Below are 17421 nucleotides of genomic sequence, written 5' to 3' on the forward strand. Positions count from 1 at the left end.
TTAGACACGAGTGGTTGAACCTGGATACTTCTAGGTGGGTCCGGGGGCATTAAACTGGGTGTTAAAAACTTTGTCACACTATTAACAATAGTAAATAGTAATCACTGCAAATAGCATATCAAAGTATTATAACAAAATTATAGCATTACAAAAATATGTTAGACAAATAAAATAATACATTTAAAAATGTATTTATAACTGTAACAAATATATAGTTGCATGCAAAAATAGGGCCCTGTTTTTTTCCCCCAAATTCCGTTTTATTTTATTTTATTTTATTTTTTTCAAATTCTCATTTTTCTGGTCTTCTTTTTAATGGTCAAATTTAACTTTATTAATCAAAATGTATTTAATCATGTGTAATTCATTAAAACCATGAATCTTATACAGTTTACCTCAATTTATTAAAAGTTAAGGAATATTACATGTTTAGGAACTAGGTTTAATTTTTTTTTTCACTTTACGTTTTATTGTTACCAAATATGTTTTAGCATGTCTGTTTATTTGAATGCATAAAAACAACTTTTATTTATTTTTACAATAGCCTTATGGAATTCTGTGCTGTGTATTTTTCTGGTTATCAGGTATAAAATATTGATTTAATTGATGTTTTAATGAAAATTATATTTTATTTTTGGCAAATAAAGGGGATTTGCTATTAAAATGTTAAACATGGAACATGCAGGATTCACATATAAATAGTCTTTTGCGGCATAATATTCACAGATACCAGTCCGTATCGCGACTTGATTTAAGTTTAATGACCAACTTTTGATTAAATCATTCAAACTTTGTCAAATTCCGTGGAAATCATAGGCCATACAAAAAATCATTCAGGGCTGGAGTAAAAACTTTCGGGGCTCGAGCCCCGAATGATTAGCCCTAGCGACGCCCCTGGTGTCATTGTTGTAGGCCAGGGGTCACCAAACTTGTTCCTGGAGGGCCGGTGTCCTGCTGAGTTTACCTCCAACTTTCCTCAACACACCTGCCTGGACGTTTCAAGTATACCTGTTAAGAGCTTGATTAGCTGGTTCAGGTGTGTTTGATTAGGGTTGGAGCTAAACTCTGCAGGGACACCGGCCCTCCAGGACCAGATCTGGTGACCCCTGTTGTAGGCCTAAGAACAGAAAACTGGCAATTGCTTATAAGGCCTTTCCAGGACTATGCACACAACATTTGCACCTAATAAACATGGCAGACATTGCAGTCGTGTATTAAATATTAAAACCGATATTAAAACACTAAACAAATTCAAAGGAAAAGTGAATCTTAGTCTGCGGACTGTCTTTTTTTAATAGTCTAATGCCTTTTTAAGCTGTTCTGTCATGGTGATAACATCATGCAAACACAAGCACATGTCTTCGTGTATTTGAAAAGTATGCTGCTTTGCAAGCTCAGTGTTTGAACACTATTTAAGCGTGCAACTTTCAGTCAGAAGGTAGACAATGCCAACAGTACACAATGTTCCCTACTAAAGGAACTCCCCCTATGTGCAGCTGGCACGAAACGCATCATGACCTTTTAAATACTTAAGTGATTCAAAATCATCATGACACTATTCTTTATTCATTTAGACATGTCTATTATTCCGTAAACGACATAAATGACACAGTTTGTGTGCATAAAACTCACAATTATGACTTTGAACAAGTTGTTCAAGAAAAGTACCAACGGCACAATGCAGGACAAAAACGGACCGTAGCATAGTTTCGGGGAGGGGGGTGAAAACTACTAACATTGACACGGAAGTGTCTTTAAATAAGTTGATATAATTAACAGACTTTTTATAAAATATATTTCTCCTACTATTCTTATAAAAGCAAAAGCAGAGTATAATAAAAACAAAGAATTAATAACAAGAACACAACGACATCCTGCTTCAAGTTTTCCCCATGTAAATACATGGTATCGTCCTCAGACACTTATATCGTCCCAAACCTTATAAGAGTTTGATTTACTCACGGGACGCAGTTCGTTTAGATATTTAGATCGTTACATGGCGTTATGAAGGTGCTGATCATGTATACTATTTTGACTCATGATTATAAGCTTTATTTCTAAGTTTTACTTTGAATGTCTGGCTGCCAAATTAACAACTGGACACTTGGATTAAGAGAAGAAATACGGACATTTTTGGATTTTTATCGTTGTTGTGCCGTTTTTGTCTTCGTTATCTTCGTTATACCAACAGGACGGTCGTTTACAATATTTGACGACACGGTTTACAGTGTTTAAAACGGCTTAATTTACTTCTGCAACACGATCCATTGTTGAAGAAAGGATGTCATCGTCTGCAGAACCGTTTTCCTACATCGAAATGAGTCGAGTCAGCGCAGCTGGCACTGGTACGTAACTTTATTTCTGTGTTATTTCCTTCTCATCTTTTTATATTTGCTGTTTATTCTGTTTTAGTCACTCTGCCTTTGTTCTGCTTCAAACACAACGTAAGTGTCAAGCGTTACTCTTGGTAACAACAACAAACATGCCAGTGTTCACTGACGGTAACATTTGTGAAAGTTAGTTCGTTTGATATAAAAGTGAGTTAACCAGTCTTGGGCTTTTCATTCGTTAAGTTCTGCATGTCTCAACATGTCATCGCCGAGTTCATTCAGGTCAGCAGAGCAGGAATATCGGGCCACGAAACTACCAATCCTACTATGGCGAAGCGCTAGCTTCTGAATATTAAACAGGCAGTGATGACGTTGCTTGGTAACAGGCCCTGAGCGTCCAATCGCTTAACTTGATAAATATTCATGAGTCTCGCTAAGTCTTTAGTTTAGCCAATCGTAGAGGTCCGCTGGTCAACGTCACTTTATGTTGTAAATATTCACAAATCTCAATCTTCTCCATAGTAGAGTTCGTACATTCGCAAGCGGGAATACCAGGGAAATCCTGAGCGCTCGTCTGTCCACAGCTGTCACTTCATAGCTCTACACAGGCGTCATTTTAGAAACTTACTGTATCTGGTTAACAGTATTACTGATGGGTTGATGAGAGAAAAGGCTAGAATGAAAGTTTTTGTGTCAGCTTGCCATCTGCTTCTCATTAAAGAAGTCGTGACTGCCGCTGCTTCTTTTCCTCTCCGCGTACACATTTAGATATTTGCCCTATTGTTGTATTGTACTTTATAGGGTTTTTGGCTAATTCAACAATTTGCAACTCCTGTTTGTATTGTAATGTATGGGTATCTATGTGAACTGACAAAACTTGAACAAAGACGAAAATGTTATTATATTTAAATATTTTATGTATTTAATGTATTTTAAACATTTAAGTAATTCATTTTGCGATACAGTTATTAAACATTTAAACTATTTTACATAGAAAAAAAATGTAAAAATGTTAATGCTTTAAGTAGTTTAAATATTTAATATATACTATATCTTTTACAGTATAATTAAATATTATTTTATTATGCTTTATGTCTTACATGCATACATTTTACATAGTTATGTTTTTTTTTTAAAAAAAAATCGAATGTGTTAATTTAATACAATTATATTAAGAATTTTACTTATATTTTTTGTTAATGCTTATTATATTTAATATTTTAAGCTAAGTTGTATTTTTCTGTGTAAAATAGTTTCAGTATTTGAGCTATTAGTTTAATTAAATATTAGTATGCTTTTTAACTTTTTTTATTATTTTATTGTTGTATATATTTGCCTTAAAATATGTAAAAACAGCTTGGCACAGAAATCATAGATTTTGGTCTATACTGGTAAGTACATTTATACAAAAATCAGTTTTACAATTTATAAATAAAATATTAAATACATTAAATAAAATACTAGATTTTTTATTTTCTTTCCTTTCTAAAAACTGACAAATTGGCAGTTTTGTTGTAAAGAGGCTGGGTGTTTTCCAGTAATGTTAGGACAGAAATGTAACAATCGCTGAACTGTTAAAGAACCTATTGTCTCACACGTTTTATGTTTCTTCTTCTAGACATCAGTAGCGACGATCATCTCCTAAGAGAATTGGAGCCCAACGATTTATTACAGGAGACCGAGTGGTACTGGGGTGACATATCAAGGTGAAATTTTATTTATTTATTTTATTCTGGAAACAGTTTATTCAGAATAAATCTTTGTATATGTTTGTTTGCTTATTATTCAATTAATGTTGCTCCATTGTGTGTCAAACTATTAGGGAGGAGGTGAATGAAATACTCCACGGCATGCCTGATGGTGCTTTCCTGGTCCGAAATGCCTCTTGCAAACGGCAGGGAGAATATACATTAACTGTTAGGTAAGGTTGGCATGTTTTAGGATTCCTACTTTTTCAGAAACACAGCATTTATGTGTATTTCCAGCAGTGGGCAAACAATGATTAGAGCGCTTTCACACCGGAAACAGACTTTTGTCCATGTTGCTACCATTAACACGTTAGCACCAATGTGTCATTAAAACTCTGATGTGATTGGCTAGTAGCATTTACTCTGCCTCGTCTTTCAAACTCACATTAGAATATCTAAAAATATATAATAATAATTTTTTATATAATATTTTTTTTTATTTTAACAGTCATTATTAATTGTCATGTGGCATGTGTTTTGTACTTTAGATGAAATTGTAATGGAGTAAATGTACATGTATACAGTTTTAACAGAACACAGAGTACAGATTCCCCAAAATAATACTTAACTAGCGTAGTAAAGTACTATTACTCGTACTTTACACTGCTGCTAATTTGACAGATTTTTTTTTTTTTTTTTTGAACAGTGTAGATAATTGAGACTCTTTATACTTTATACTTATCATTTACTCTTTATACTTATCAGAGCAACCTAATCTTTAATTGTCTTAAATGGACTTTGACATTTAGTTAATCTCATGGCTTAGATAACAAATAGCATCAATATAAAATGGTTTCAACAATATTACAGTTACTTAAGCGGAAAAGACGACCACAGATTGCTAGATCTGATTTGTTGGCATTTCAGCAATGTTTTTTTTTTTTTTTTTTTTTTTTTTTTTTTTTACACATGACATTGCATTTCCAGAAAAAGCTGTATGTGTGAAAGCTCTTCTTGAAATCCCCACAGGAACAACGGCACCAACAAACTCATCAGGATCCACCATCAAGATGGGAAATTTGGGTTCTCGGAGCCTCTGACCTTCAGCTCAGTGCCGGACCTGATATCTTACTACAGGCATAGGAGCTTAGTCCAGTACAACAGCTCCCTGGATGTCACATTGGCTTATCCCGTGTCCCACTTTGACCCGCTCCGTACCTTTTCAGTGAGTTTCATTGTGAAGATCATCTTTGTTGAAATGCGCTTTTTAATTTTTTAAAAATTTTTTTTTTTTTTCTCTCTCAACAAGTGAACAGTTTTAGTCATTAAACCTCTTGTATTTTTAGGATCTACCTGTGAAGGAAGAGTTCTTGAGTGCAACCAGAGAGAAACTTCAAGAATGTTTAAGGCTGTTTCAGAAGACGGCAGAGTATGACCAGCTATATGATGCTTGCACTACATTATTACAAGTAAGCCTGTCAAATTACAGTCTGCCAAATTACTATTGTAATTATAGTTTTTTTTTTTTTTTATTAGATTTTATTTTTCTATTGTTCTCAATTTTTAACTGAATTTCAGTTCTAGTATTCAAGTATTTTTTTTTTATTAGTTTTATATATATAAAAAAATTACAAAATTATAATTTTTAATTTTTTTACTGTAAATTTAATAAAGATTAGGTTAAGTTCTGTCTGTACTTAATTATGTTAAGTACAGTATATATTTAAAAAATCTTATAAAATATTAAAATATATATAAGTGATAATTATTAAAACAAATGTAAGTGTGTAAGTGTATATATGTGTGTATATGTATATATGTATAGATTTATATATAACTATATAGAAAAATACTCTATATACTATATAACATAATGTATTATAGATGTAACTGATACATTACTTATTGTGTGTATATAAGGAATGCAAAAGGTTCAGATCAGATAAATGTATTTCTAACCACTGCCATCTAGGAAGAAATATAGGATTTTTAAAGCTAAACATATTCAGACAACACTAATTTGCAATATATGACCCTGGACCACAAAACCAAGTAGCACGGATTTGTTTGTAGCAATAGCAAAAATACATTGTATGGGTCAAAATGATCGATTTTTCTTTTACGCCAAAAATCATTAGGATGTTAAGTAAAGATAATGTTCCATGAAGATATTTTGGAAATTACTACTGTAAATATATCAAAACTTAATTTTTGATTAGTAATATGCATTGCTAAGAACTTCATTTGGACACTTTTAAAGACAATTTTCTCAATATTTTGATTTTTGACTCTCAGATTCCAGATTTTCAAATAATTTCATTTTAGCCAAATATTGTCTTATCCTAACAAACCATACATCAATGGAAAGCTTATTTATTCAGCTTTCAGGTGATGTAGAAACCTCAATTTCAAAAAATTGACCCTTATGACTGGTTTTGTGGTCCAGGGACACATATAATGTATTATAATGAGAGGACACACAAGCATACAGAGCTGCTCTGTCAATGAGCTTGCGCTAGAATGCAACTCAATTTTAAACAATATAGAGTGAATCATGAATAATTTAAACACTTCTGATTGGCTGTTGTGTTCACGCCTTAAACAGACACATCTATGATTGGCTATGATACTCAGTGCTGCAATTGCTTTTCAGAATGCAAACACAAATATGCCCGGGAACGGAATGTGAATGTTAATTGTTATTTTAGCTAGTTTTAAAGGCAATGATTCCAGGTTTCGTTTAGTTTTTTTCATCTAATTGTAAAAGAAAAATTTATAGATGCATATCAAGTGTATCAAATACATTGCTTTTCTAAGATTTTCCCTGTTGCTTTACAGGAAATCCAAAGGAGAAAAACATTAGAGGCCGTCAGTATGACCGAGATCTCCAAAGAACAGAACTCCTGCAAGGATTTCCAAGACACAGTCCACAGTGAGCTAAAAGAGTGAGTGTCCATATGATCAATATGTTCAACTTACACAGCAGTGCTAAAAGAGCACCAGTATTTCTCTAGGAATTAAATTTGGTAATGGGATTAATGAATGTAGCTTGCCAGGGAAAAATCAGGATGTTATGTGGGTGGCTGGTTGGTATTAGGGTCACTAGGGTGTTTTGTTAGTGGTTGTTAGTACATTTATACGCAGCTAAAGGAGCATTCTGGGTGACAGGGCCCATCACAAGTCTCCACGATCAGTGTTGGGGAAAGTTACTTTTAAAAGTAATGCATTACAATTTTGCGTTACTCCCTGAAAAAGTAACTAATTACGTTACTTAGTTACTTTTTATGGAAAGTAATGTGTTACGTTACTTTTGCGTTACTTTTTAAATCCGGGCAGGGCTTGATGCTTTGTTTTTAATATAAAACAATTCTAAAAAAGCCAGTTTACACCAAAAGTGAAATGAATTCACCTCAGGCTGAAAGAAAAGTACATTTATGCAGGAGATCACTCTTCAGCTATAAAAAGAAAAAAAAAGCACAAATGTTAGTTTATCTAAAGTAATTTTTGCTTATTAGTATGGTTGAATTGCATCATTGAAGGTCAGCAGCAAAGACACTGGTTAATAAAATGGGATAAAATACATAAAGAATATTTGTTTTATTTAACATATTTAATTATTGCAGGGTTGCATCATATTTTGAGTTTGCATTTCACTGTTTTTATTCATTTTGAGGAATACTGAATCTGTTTTTTGTGAGTGAGATGAATTAATGCATGTTCACATTTAGTCTAGAATACAGTAACATCATGTTTACTCCCAATTTCTTGACAGGAGACTTGTCAATCGGTAAATGGAGAAAAAAAGTAACTGGCGTTACTTATTTCAAGAAGTAACTCAGATATTTTCTTAGAAATTCAAAAGTAATGCGTTACTTTACTAGTTACTCAAAAAGTAATATTATGTAACTTGCGTTACTTGTAATGCGTTACTCCCAACACTGTCCATGATATTGCGTAATTTACAGTATAACACAGATTTTGGATGAGTAAAAGAAATGTAGGTCTGTACACATGATACAGACTAGTGTCTGTAAAAATGAAACCTCTGAAAGGCTGCTGTTTAATTATGCTGACTGTATGGTCTGTCTGTCGAATGAGCTAAAACACGAATATAGATATTATTAATGAAACCTAATTTCTGTCGCTCTGTTAAATCTATTCACCCAAAATTGACACTTCAATAAGTTAAGAGGTCTTAAAAGAAATCCATATGAATCGAGTGGTTTAATCCAAATCTGATGACACTAGACTTATTATGTTCTTGTATTTGTTGAAATATTCTACCTGTCACCACTGATTTGATTAAAAAAATCATGTTTTAATTCTTTAAGCCTCAATATAAAGGCACCTTTTGAAGTTGTTTAATTTCCCGCTTCTATTAACAAAAATCAAAGGGGGCAAGTGGGTACACGTCTGGCTGCTGTCTGATGCAATAGGTCTGTAAGGTCTGTAGAGACAAAGGCACAATGGCTGTGAACGGGAACTGGCATTTAGAAGACAAATTGAGGCGCTCCTAGAGCTACGGCCGTGCATGAGGTGTTGAGATTAAAAAAAATATATCAGAGTTTCTCACTTATTAATGAGTGGTTATTTTCTCAGGTCTGAATATGAGGTAAAAGAGGAGGAAGAGAAAAATGTGGAGCTCCTGGAGGAAGAGAGCTGGTTTGTAGGAGATCTCGGTCGCGGTCAGGCAGAGGAGCTTCTTCATGGGAAACCGTCTGGAGCTTTCCTCATTCGCAACAGCAGCACCAAGGACTGTTACGCCTGCTCTGTAGTGTAAGTCATCAGTCAGTGGTCTTTAATAACCGAAATGCATTCCTGTTTGTTTGTTTCATAACTTGACTGTCAGCTTTAGAGTCTGTAGTCTCATATAAGAAGGCATTTGGCAGTTTGTTTTAATGAACCGATTTATTTAATTGAACAGATTGACTATGTGTATTAACCTTGAAGAGATAATTCGCCCAGTAATGAAATTCTGTCATTTTACACCCCCCATATTGTTTCAGACCTGCATGACTTTTTTTCTGCAAAACACAAAAGATATTTTAAAAAACATTGTCAACCTAACAGTTTTGGTGACCACTGACTTTCAGTGTATGGACAAGAAGTCCACAGACATTTCTCAAAATATCATCTTTTGTGTTGCATAAAAAGTCATACAGTTTTGTAATGACATAAGAGTGACCTAGCTTATGAAAAGAACTGAAATGAATCATTTTAAGAGCTTTTTATTGACCTTTTAATCAGAGATGCTATTAAAATATCAAATAAATGTCATTACTTTCATAGTCTGAAGTCATGAGACAATCAAGCATTGCAAAACTAGTCCAAAAACTCTGTCTTTTTAGTATCATACTTAGTATTTTTGTCTTGTTTTCCAGTGTAAATTTAAACATTCTTAAATCAAGAGACATGTACTTGAAAAGTGTAATGACATAAGATATTACGTTTTGTTTTGTATTAAAATTAAGATAAAATATCTGCTAGTGGGGCAAGAAAAATAATCTTGTTTTAACTTCAAATTTAGATTTATGTGTGTGTCCCTGGACCACAAAACCAGTCATAAGTTGCACGGGTATATTTGTAGCAACAGCCAACAAATCATTGCATTGGTCAAAATTATAGTTTTTTTCTTTTATGCCAAAAATCATTAGGATATTAGGTGAAGATCATGCTCCATGAAGATGGTTTGTAAATTTCCTACCCTAAATATATAAAAACTTAATTTTTAATCAGTAATATGCATTGCTAAGAACTTAATTTGTACTTAAATAGTTTGTTTGCCTCTGATCTTCATAAATATTTGTACAAATGAAGGAGGGCTTCACTCCATGGTATTTCATAGTTGTTGTGCTTCGATCATAATTTAATTCTGCCAAACAAAGTGTGCAACTAAATTGACATTAGTTAAATGTCAGTCTAGAGTTTATCAATGCAACGTTAAAGTGTTTTTTCTCCATCAGTCACTGATTATCCCTTTAGGTTGTGGCTGTGTTAAAGGCCCAGCCTCTGTTTTGGGAAATGGCCAATCATAGTGTAGAATTTCACAGTGGCACCTAGTGTAGCCAAATACATTTTAGTGGCTGCTGGAGCCACGCATGCCCATATATAGTCACGCCTGGAGACCAAAGTATTAAAAACGAAAATGAAAATATTTCATGATTTTGCTTTCATTCTGATTTTAGGTTATTTTTTGGAACTTTGTTTTAGTTTCAGTTTCCCTAACCCTACTCTCATCTCTTCATCCACAGGGTCGGCAACCAGGTGAGGCATTGCGTGATTCGCCACACGGAGCGTGGCTACGGATTCGTCGAGCCATTCGATCTCCACAAGTCTTTGAAGGATCTGGTCATGCACTACCATCACACCTCCCTGGCACAGCACAACCAGGCTCTGGACGTCCGGCTCGCGTATCCAGTCCACATGTCCGGCTTCCCAGCCGCTCACAGCTGAATCCGCTGGCCTCACGCCGGAGATTACCTGCACTAAGACTGAAGGAGATTTCGCCCTAGTTGGCGTTTCCCTCGATTTTACCATTTGGACAATGTACATGTGCAAAGAGCGGAAGCGACTGTCAAGCTGTTTGTTCGTATACTGCACTTTCCAAAGCATTCCTCATGGTCATAATGATACTCCAGTACTTGAACAAGTGTTTAATGAGCCCTTTGTAGACATGTTTACAGACGCTCACGAAATTTGTTTTTAAGAGTTTTGTAATACAGTCATGCTCTTTTAAGCAAACAGATGTTGTAGTAGTTTTTGTGGGGATGAGTGGTTATAATCTTTTATTACAATTCATTCATCACCGAAAACATTTTAAAAATGTATTTTGTGAATGTAACACCATTATAACTAAAACAAGATGCCTGCAGTCCACGTTCTTTTGCGCACCCGAGTAAGGATTTTACGTTTTTTGACGCATGGTTTATTTGTTTCAGAGAAAACTGGTTTTAGTTGATAAAAGTTGAATGGCATTTTAAAGACAGCTTGAATATTTTGTGCACAATACAAGTATCTATTTTGCACCTGTTACAGAGTAACAGGAAATATATTTGTTGAATATAAGTTTCTGCATACTTCTAATGTTTACCTTTTTTTACTATGCGTTTTTAGGAAGCCAGGACAGTGTAGCTGTCTTGTGGGCTGAAAAGCCCAGGCACTTCACAGAGTTTAATACATAAGTGTGTCTGTGGTTAACGACACTATGCCAAACTGCTTATTCTTGAGATGAGCAACTCTGTAAAATCTTTTTTTTTTTTTTGTCATTTGTCAACAGAGCAAAGGGAATGTCTTCCCTTCTTTTGCAGAGCTTATTTTTTGCTACAGTGTTTTCCTTGCATGCTTCTTAAAAAAATTAAAACAAAAATGATTGAGAATAAATTCTGAGTTCGTCTGATTTATTAAATGCATTTAATTGCATTACAGTTTATTTTGATGAACTTTTTAGAAATTCTGCTGACTGTAAGTGACTTTGCAAATAAGGTTAGTAGAATAAGTTGTCATAAAGCCATTAAAATAAAGCATTAGGAGATATTAAAGGGATAAACGTAAATGCTGCAGAAATTTTGTTCCCAGTTAGTTTATTTTATGGTTTTAATTAACTGTAATAAACCCTGAATAGAATTTATTGAAAGTTCAACAAAAAACCTTCTCAAACAAAAAATTTACTTTAAATCCTTGAAGGAGAAGTACACCTCCAGAACAAAGATTCACATATAATGTACTCACCCCCTTGTCATCCAAGATGTTCATGTCTTTCTTTCTTCAGTCGTAAAGAAATTATGTTTTTTGAGGAAAATATTTCAGCATTTTTCTCCATATAATGGACTGATATGGTGCCCCGATTTTGAACCAAAATGCAGTTTAAATGCAGCTTCAAACGATCCCAGCTGAGGAAGAAGGGTTTTATTTTCATAAAAATAATACAATTGATATACTTTTTAATGTCAAACGCTCATCTTGTCTTACTCTGCCTGGACTCTGGATCTGCAGTGATGTAGGATGATTTTGAAATGATTTTTGAAGTTGAGGTAGAAAATACGATTGGAGTTTTTCATCATACCCTAACTGTCTTGAGCCAGAATACACAGAGTTCAGGGAGAGCGAATCAAGATGAGAGTTTGAGTTTAAAAAGTATATAAATTGTATTATTTTTATGAAAATATGAAAATTTTATGAAAATCATTTCGCTAGATAAGACCCTTCTTCCTCAGCTGGGATAATTTACAACCGCATTTGGGATCGTTTGAAGCTGCATTTAAACTGCATTTTGGAAGTTCAAAATCGGGGCACCACATCAGTCCATTATATGGAGAAAAATGCTAAAATGTTTTCCTCAGAAAACATAATTTCTTTACGACTGAAGAAAGAAAGACATGAACATCTTGAATAACAAGGGGGTGAGTACATTATCTGTAATTTTTGGTTCTGGAAGTGGACTTCTCCTTTAAATGTTCATCTTCATTCGCTAATGACACCTTTTCATAAGAACAGCCCAGTGTTTAATGAGTGTCACTGAAGAGATTTATTGCAGAAGAACAGAATGTTCAGAAGAGAAATCTGTGTGGCATTAGGTGGGACATTGTAACAGGTTGGACGTGAGATGGGTGTTGAGATTAGCTCTCACTCTCTGCGTCAGCACTATGGATGGGCTTAAAAGCTTTGTGTGTGTGTCAGTGTGTTAAGAGCAGCAGTTACATCATGCAAGGACAGCCTGTAACAAGTGCACATGTGCAGGTGTGAGTAAACCCTGATTAGCTCATACAGGCCCTAGACAAAAATCCATGAAATCTGTAATGACATCAGAATCCTACTGCAGCTTTTCTTTAGAAAATAAATATAGACTGATTCATATCACTAAATACCCACAACCACATACATATTTTTAATTTGAAAACATTTACACAAGATTCTTGCTTGCAAATTTGTTGCCTGATTATTCGTAGGTTTTTTTAAAATTATTTGTAGTGTTTACTAAACAAGCAAACAAACCAGTGTTTTTTTTATCATTAAACAACTATTATATAACCATTACAACTATTATATAACAACTATTATAATATACACTACCAGTCAAAAGTTTTTGAACAGTAAGATATTTAATGTTTTTTTAAAGAAGTCTCTTCTGCTCACCAAGCCTGCATTTATTTGATCCAAAGTATAGTAAAAACAGTAAAATTCTGAAATATTTTTACAATTTAAAATAACTGCTTTCTATTTGAATATATTTAAAAACTATAATTTATTTCTGTGATCAAATCTAAATTTTTAGCATCATTATTCCAGTCTTCAGTGTCACATGATCCTTCAGAAATCATTCTAATATGCTGATTTGCTATTCAAAAAACATTTATTATTATTATTATTATCAATATTTAAAACAGTTGAGTACAGGATTCTTTGATGAACAGAAAGATCCAAAGATCAGCATTTATCTGAAATAAAAAGCTTTTGTAACATTATACACTGTACATTCAAAAGCTTGTTTTTTTTGGGAAAGAAACAATATAATATAATATAATATAATATAATATAATATAATATAATATAATATAATATAATATAATATAACATAAATTAATACTTTTATTTAGCAAGGATGGTTTAAATTGATCAAAGGTGATGATAAAGACATTTATAATGTTACAAAATATTTTTTTATTTCAGATAAATGCTGTTCTTCTGAACTTTCTATTTATCAAAAAACCTGAAAAAAATCTACTCGGCTGTTTTCAATATAATAATAGTACAATGTTTTTGGAAAATCAGAATATTAGAATGACTTCTGAAGGATCATGTGACTGGAGTAATCATGCTAAGTTAGTAAAAAATATTAGTAACAAAATATTTCTAAATTGTACTGTTTTTGCTGTATTTTGGATCAAATAAATGCAGGTTTGCTGAGCAGAAGAGGCTTCTTTAAAAAAAAAAACATTAAAAAGTTACTGTTCAAAAACTTTTGACTGGAAGTGTAGTTTTAGTTTTAAATATTTTAGCACATCATGTTAAACTAAATTTAAAATAAATAGAAGTTTTTATATTTTTTTTCAAGTAATGTAAACATTTTCTTTTTATGGTTTTAGTTTTAGTTACTAACCTGACACAAATTTAAAAAAAAAATGTAACTATTGCTCATATACCTTTTATGCTCAACTTGTTTGCTTGTTTTTTGGGGGTCAAACTAAAATTTACTGTAACACCATGTTTTTTTTTTATATCCATTTATACAGTGTCTGGATAATAGTAATCATTCATAACAGATAAATGGAGAAAAATTTAAACAGCACAAGATGCTCCACGTTGGCCTTCAATGTTTCTTTCCTCAGTTAAACAGGAAAATTAAAACAATTCAAATTTAAACATTAAAAATGTTTTCTGACTCTATTTGTAAATACAAATTAATTTAATGTACTTTAGCATTTTAATCAACAGATTAAAAATGTGTAATTCGTTAAAGCACAACAAAAGATTATTAAAACATAGGGCCTATGATTTAACATTTGCTTGAATGTAAAACTGTACACTGAATGCAAAACTGAATACAAAACTTTAACATTACTATGAAGTTTTTAAAAGTGTACTTCAGTGTGTTAGCAAGCGATTGCATCTGTGAGTGCATTACTGCCATCTCCTGGCTGTTCGAATCATAAATTTTCATCGTATATCTTCTACAGTAGCCCTTCCAGCCTTATTTACAAGAGATTCACAGAACTTCCCAACAGTCTCCAGCTGAATCCTGTTTATAAAATACATCTGGGCAGATGCTGAAGTTCAGCTTTTACTCAAGCTGTGCAGGTTTTATGATCATGACACTATCTATTTTGCACTTCAGCACTGGTGACTGTGATTAAAGTTTTAATTGCTGTGTGCATGCTTTGTGTTCATAGTCATTTTTATAAAGACCGTTGCTCTTAAAACACAGAACAATTGGGCTGTTAGGAGTACAGACATTCCTGCTGAACAGGCTCTGTTCAATCTGACAAGTCGAACAAGTCGTCCATTTCGCCCACTGCTTGTACCAAACCCTCCTGAACACAACTTGTACTACAAACCAGAGAATACAGAGAACGATAACAAGCATTTTTTGTCCACATTTAGTTCACATTATTTTGTCCAACCCCTGTCTATACTCATGTATACAAACATACAGTTGAAGTCAAAAGTTTACATACACCTTGCAGAAACTGCAAAATGTTAATTATTGCACCAAAATAAAAGGGATCATACGATGTTATTTTTTTTTTATTATTTAGTACTGACCTGAAAAAGATATTTCACATAAAAGATGCTTACATATAGTCCACAAGAGAAAATATAATAGTTGAATTTATAAAAATGTCAAAAGTTTACATACGCTTGATTCTTAATACTGTTACCTTAATGATCCACAGCTGTGTTATTTTTTGTCCTGAACAGTTAAACTGCCTGCTGTTATTCAGAAAAATCCTTCAGGTCCCACAAATTTCCCAGCATTTTTGTGTATTTGAACCCTTTCCAACAATGACTGTATGATTTTGAGATCCATCTTTTCACACTGAGGACAACTGAGGGACAACTAATACAGAAGGTTCAAATGCTCACTGATGCTTCAGAAGGAAAAACAATGCATTAAGTCAGGAGGTGAAAACATTTTGAATTTGCTGATCAGGGAAAATTTAACTTACTTTGTCTTTTGGGAAACATGTAAGCAGTACTAAAAAAAAATATATATATATATATATATATATTGGCAAAATACGAAAAATGTACACATCTGATCAATGTTCTGTTCAAAAGTTTTCACCCCCGGCTCTTAATGCATCATGTTTCATTCTGGAGCATCAGTGAGTGTTTGAACCTTCTGTAATAGTTGCATATGAGTCCCTCAGTTGTCCTCAGTGTGAAAAGATGGATCTCAAAATCATACAGTCATTGTTGGAAAGGGTTCAAATACACAAAAATGCTGAAAAACCAAAGAATTTGTGGGACCTGAAGGATTTTTCTGAAGAACAGCAGCAGTTTAACTGTTCAGGACAAACAAGGGACTCATAACCAGTGTTGGGGGTAACGCATTACAAGTAACGCAAGTTACGTATTATTATTACTTTTTCCAGGTAACTAGCAAAGTAATGCATTACTTTTTAATTGACAAGAAAATATCTGAGTTACTTTTTCAAATAAGTAACGCCAGTTACTTTTCCCCCCATTTATTGATTAAAAGTTCTCCTTTCCCCATGTTGAGAGAAATCAGGAGAAAGATGTTAGTTCTAGAATAAATGTGAACATGCATTAATTCATCTCACACACAAAAAACAGATTCAGTATTCCTCAAAATGAATAAAAACAGTGAAATTCAACTCAGAATATGATGCAAACCTACAATAATTAAATATGTTAAATAATACAAATATCCTTTATGCATTTAATACCATTTTATTAACCAGTGTCTTTCAACCATACTAATAAGCAAAAATTTCTCAAGATAATCTAACATTTGTTTTCCTTTTTTTTATTGCTGAAGAGTTGATATTTTTCTTCTGCGGTCTACTGTACAGACGGAAATTTACTTTCCTGAGGCTTTTGATGCGAAAAGGCTTTTACATTTGCCAAAAATGGAACTTTTTATATTAAAACCAAACAAGCAAGCAAGTAACGCAAAAGTAAAGTAACGCATTACTTTCCATAAAAAGTAACTAAGTAATGTAATTAGTTACTTTTTAGGGAGTAACTCAATATTGTAACTCATTACTTTTAAAAGTAACTTTCCCCAACACTGCTCATAACTATCACTAAAACAAAACAAAACAAACAAACAAAAAACATCCACAGCTGTGGATCATTCAGGTTTGAACAGGGTCATTTTTATAAATTCAACTATTATTTTCTCTGTTGGACTAAATGTCTTTTATGTGAAATGTCATATTCAGGTCAGTGCTAAATAAAAAAATAACATGCATTTTGTATGATCCCTCTTAGTTTATGTAAACTTTTGACTTCAACTGTACATCTACACCTTACATTCTACTTCCCTGTTAAAAAACAATAGAAACCATCACAGAAATTCTAATGGTTTCCACTAAAAATAGCATTAAAAACATTACAAACTTTTAACCATTTAAACATTAAAAATGTTTTTCTGTAGTGTGTTTTGGGACATATTCCATTAAGATTTGGATGGCGGCCAATTACCTATAGAAAGCCACAGGGTACAATTTCAATTAAAACCAATGCAAGTCCCATTACAACTGGTAAAACCATTAACGTCACAAATTTTGTGATGGTATGTGTTTTTTTTTTTTTTTAATAGACCCATATTTTCCAGGAACAGTATCAAAGCAGAGGTTTCCCTTTATTTAATATATATTTTAAAACTATTTGTAATTGTTAATACTATTTACGTTCACGCAAATCGTACGTCATCGATT

At 33.0% G+C, this 17421-nt stretch overlaps 1 protein-coding gene across 1 annotated transcript; it reads left to right on the top strand.

Moving 5' to 3' along the window:
- The first annotated feature begins 1943 nt into the window (after positions 1-1943).
- pik3r3a (phosphoinositide-3-kinase, regulatory subunit 3a (gamma)) lies at positions 1944-11398 on the top strand. Its single transcript, XM_051093584.1, has 8 exons — positions 1944-2345; positions 3949-4036; positions 4153-4251; positions 5048-5243; positions 5365-5487; positions 6857-6963; positions 8618-8794; positions 10270-11398. Exons 1-8 carry the CDS (start codon positions 2282-2284, stop codon positions 10469-10471), a joined length of 1056 nt encoding a protein of 351 aa, XP_050949541.1. The 5' UTR covers positions 1944-2281; the 3' UTR covers positions 10472-11398.
- The last annotated feature ends 6023 nt before the right edge of the window (positions 11399-17421 follow it).

Source organism: Labeo rohita, chromosome 2, assembly GCF_022985175.1.
Source record: "Labeo rohita strain BAU-BD-2019 chromosome 2, IGBB_LRoh.1.0, whole genome shotgun sequence".
NCBI lineage: Eukaryota > Metazoa > Chordata > Actinopteri > Cypriniformes > Cyprinidae > Labeo > Labeo rohita.

What these genes read in the sequence shown, in the direction of transcription:
- pik3r3a (XM_051093584.1), top strand. Translation starts at nt 2,282, where the DNA reads ATGTCATCGTCTGCAGAACCGTTTTCCTACATCGAAATGAGTCGAGTC. An exon ending in TACTGGGGTGACATATCAAG is followed by an intron (nt 4,037 to 4,152) that starts GTGAAATTTTAT and finishes TCAAACTATTAG; the next exon opens with GGAGGAGGTGAATGAAATAC. An exon ending in CTTGCACTACATTATTACAA is followed by an intron (nt 5,488 to 6,856) that starts GTAAGCCTGTCA and finishes GTTGCTTTACAG; the next exon opens with GAAATCCAAAGGAGAAAAAC.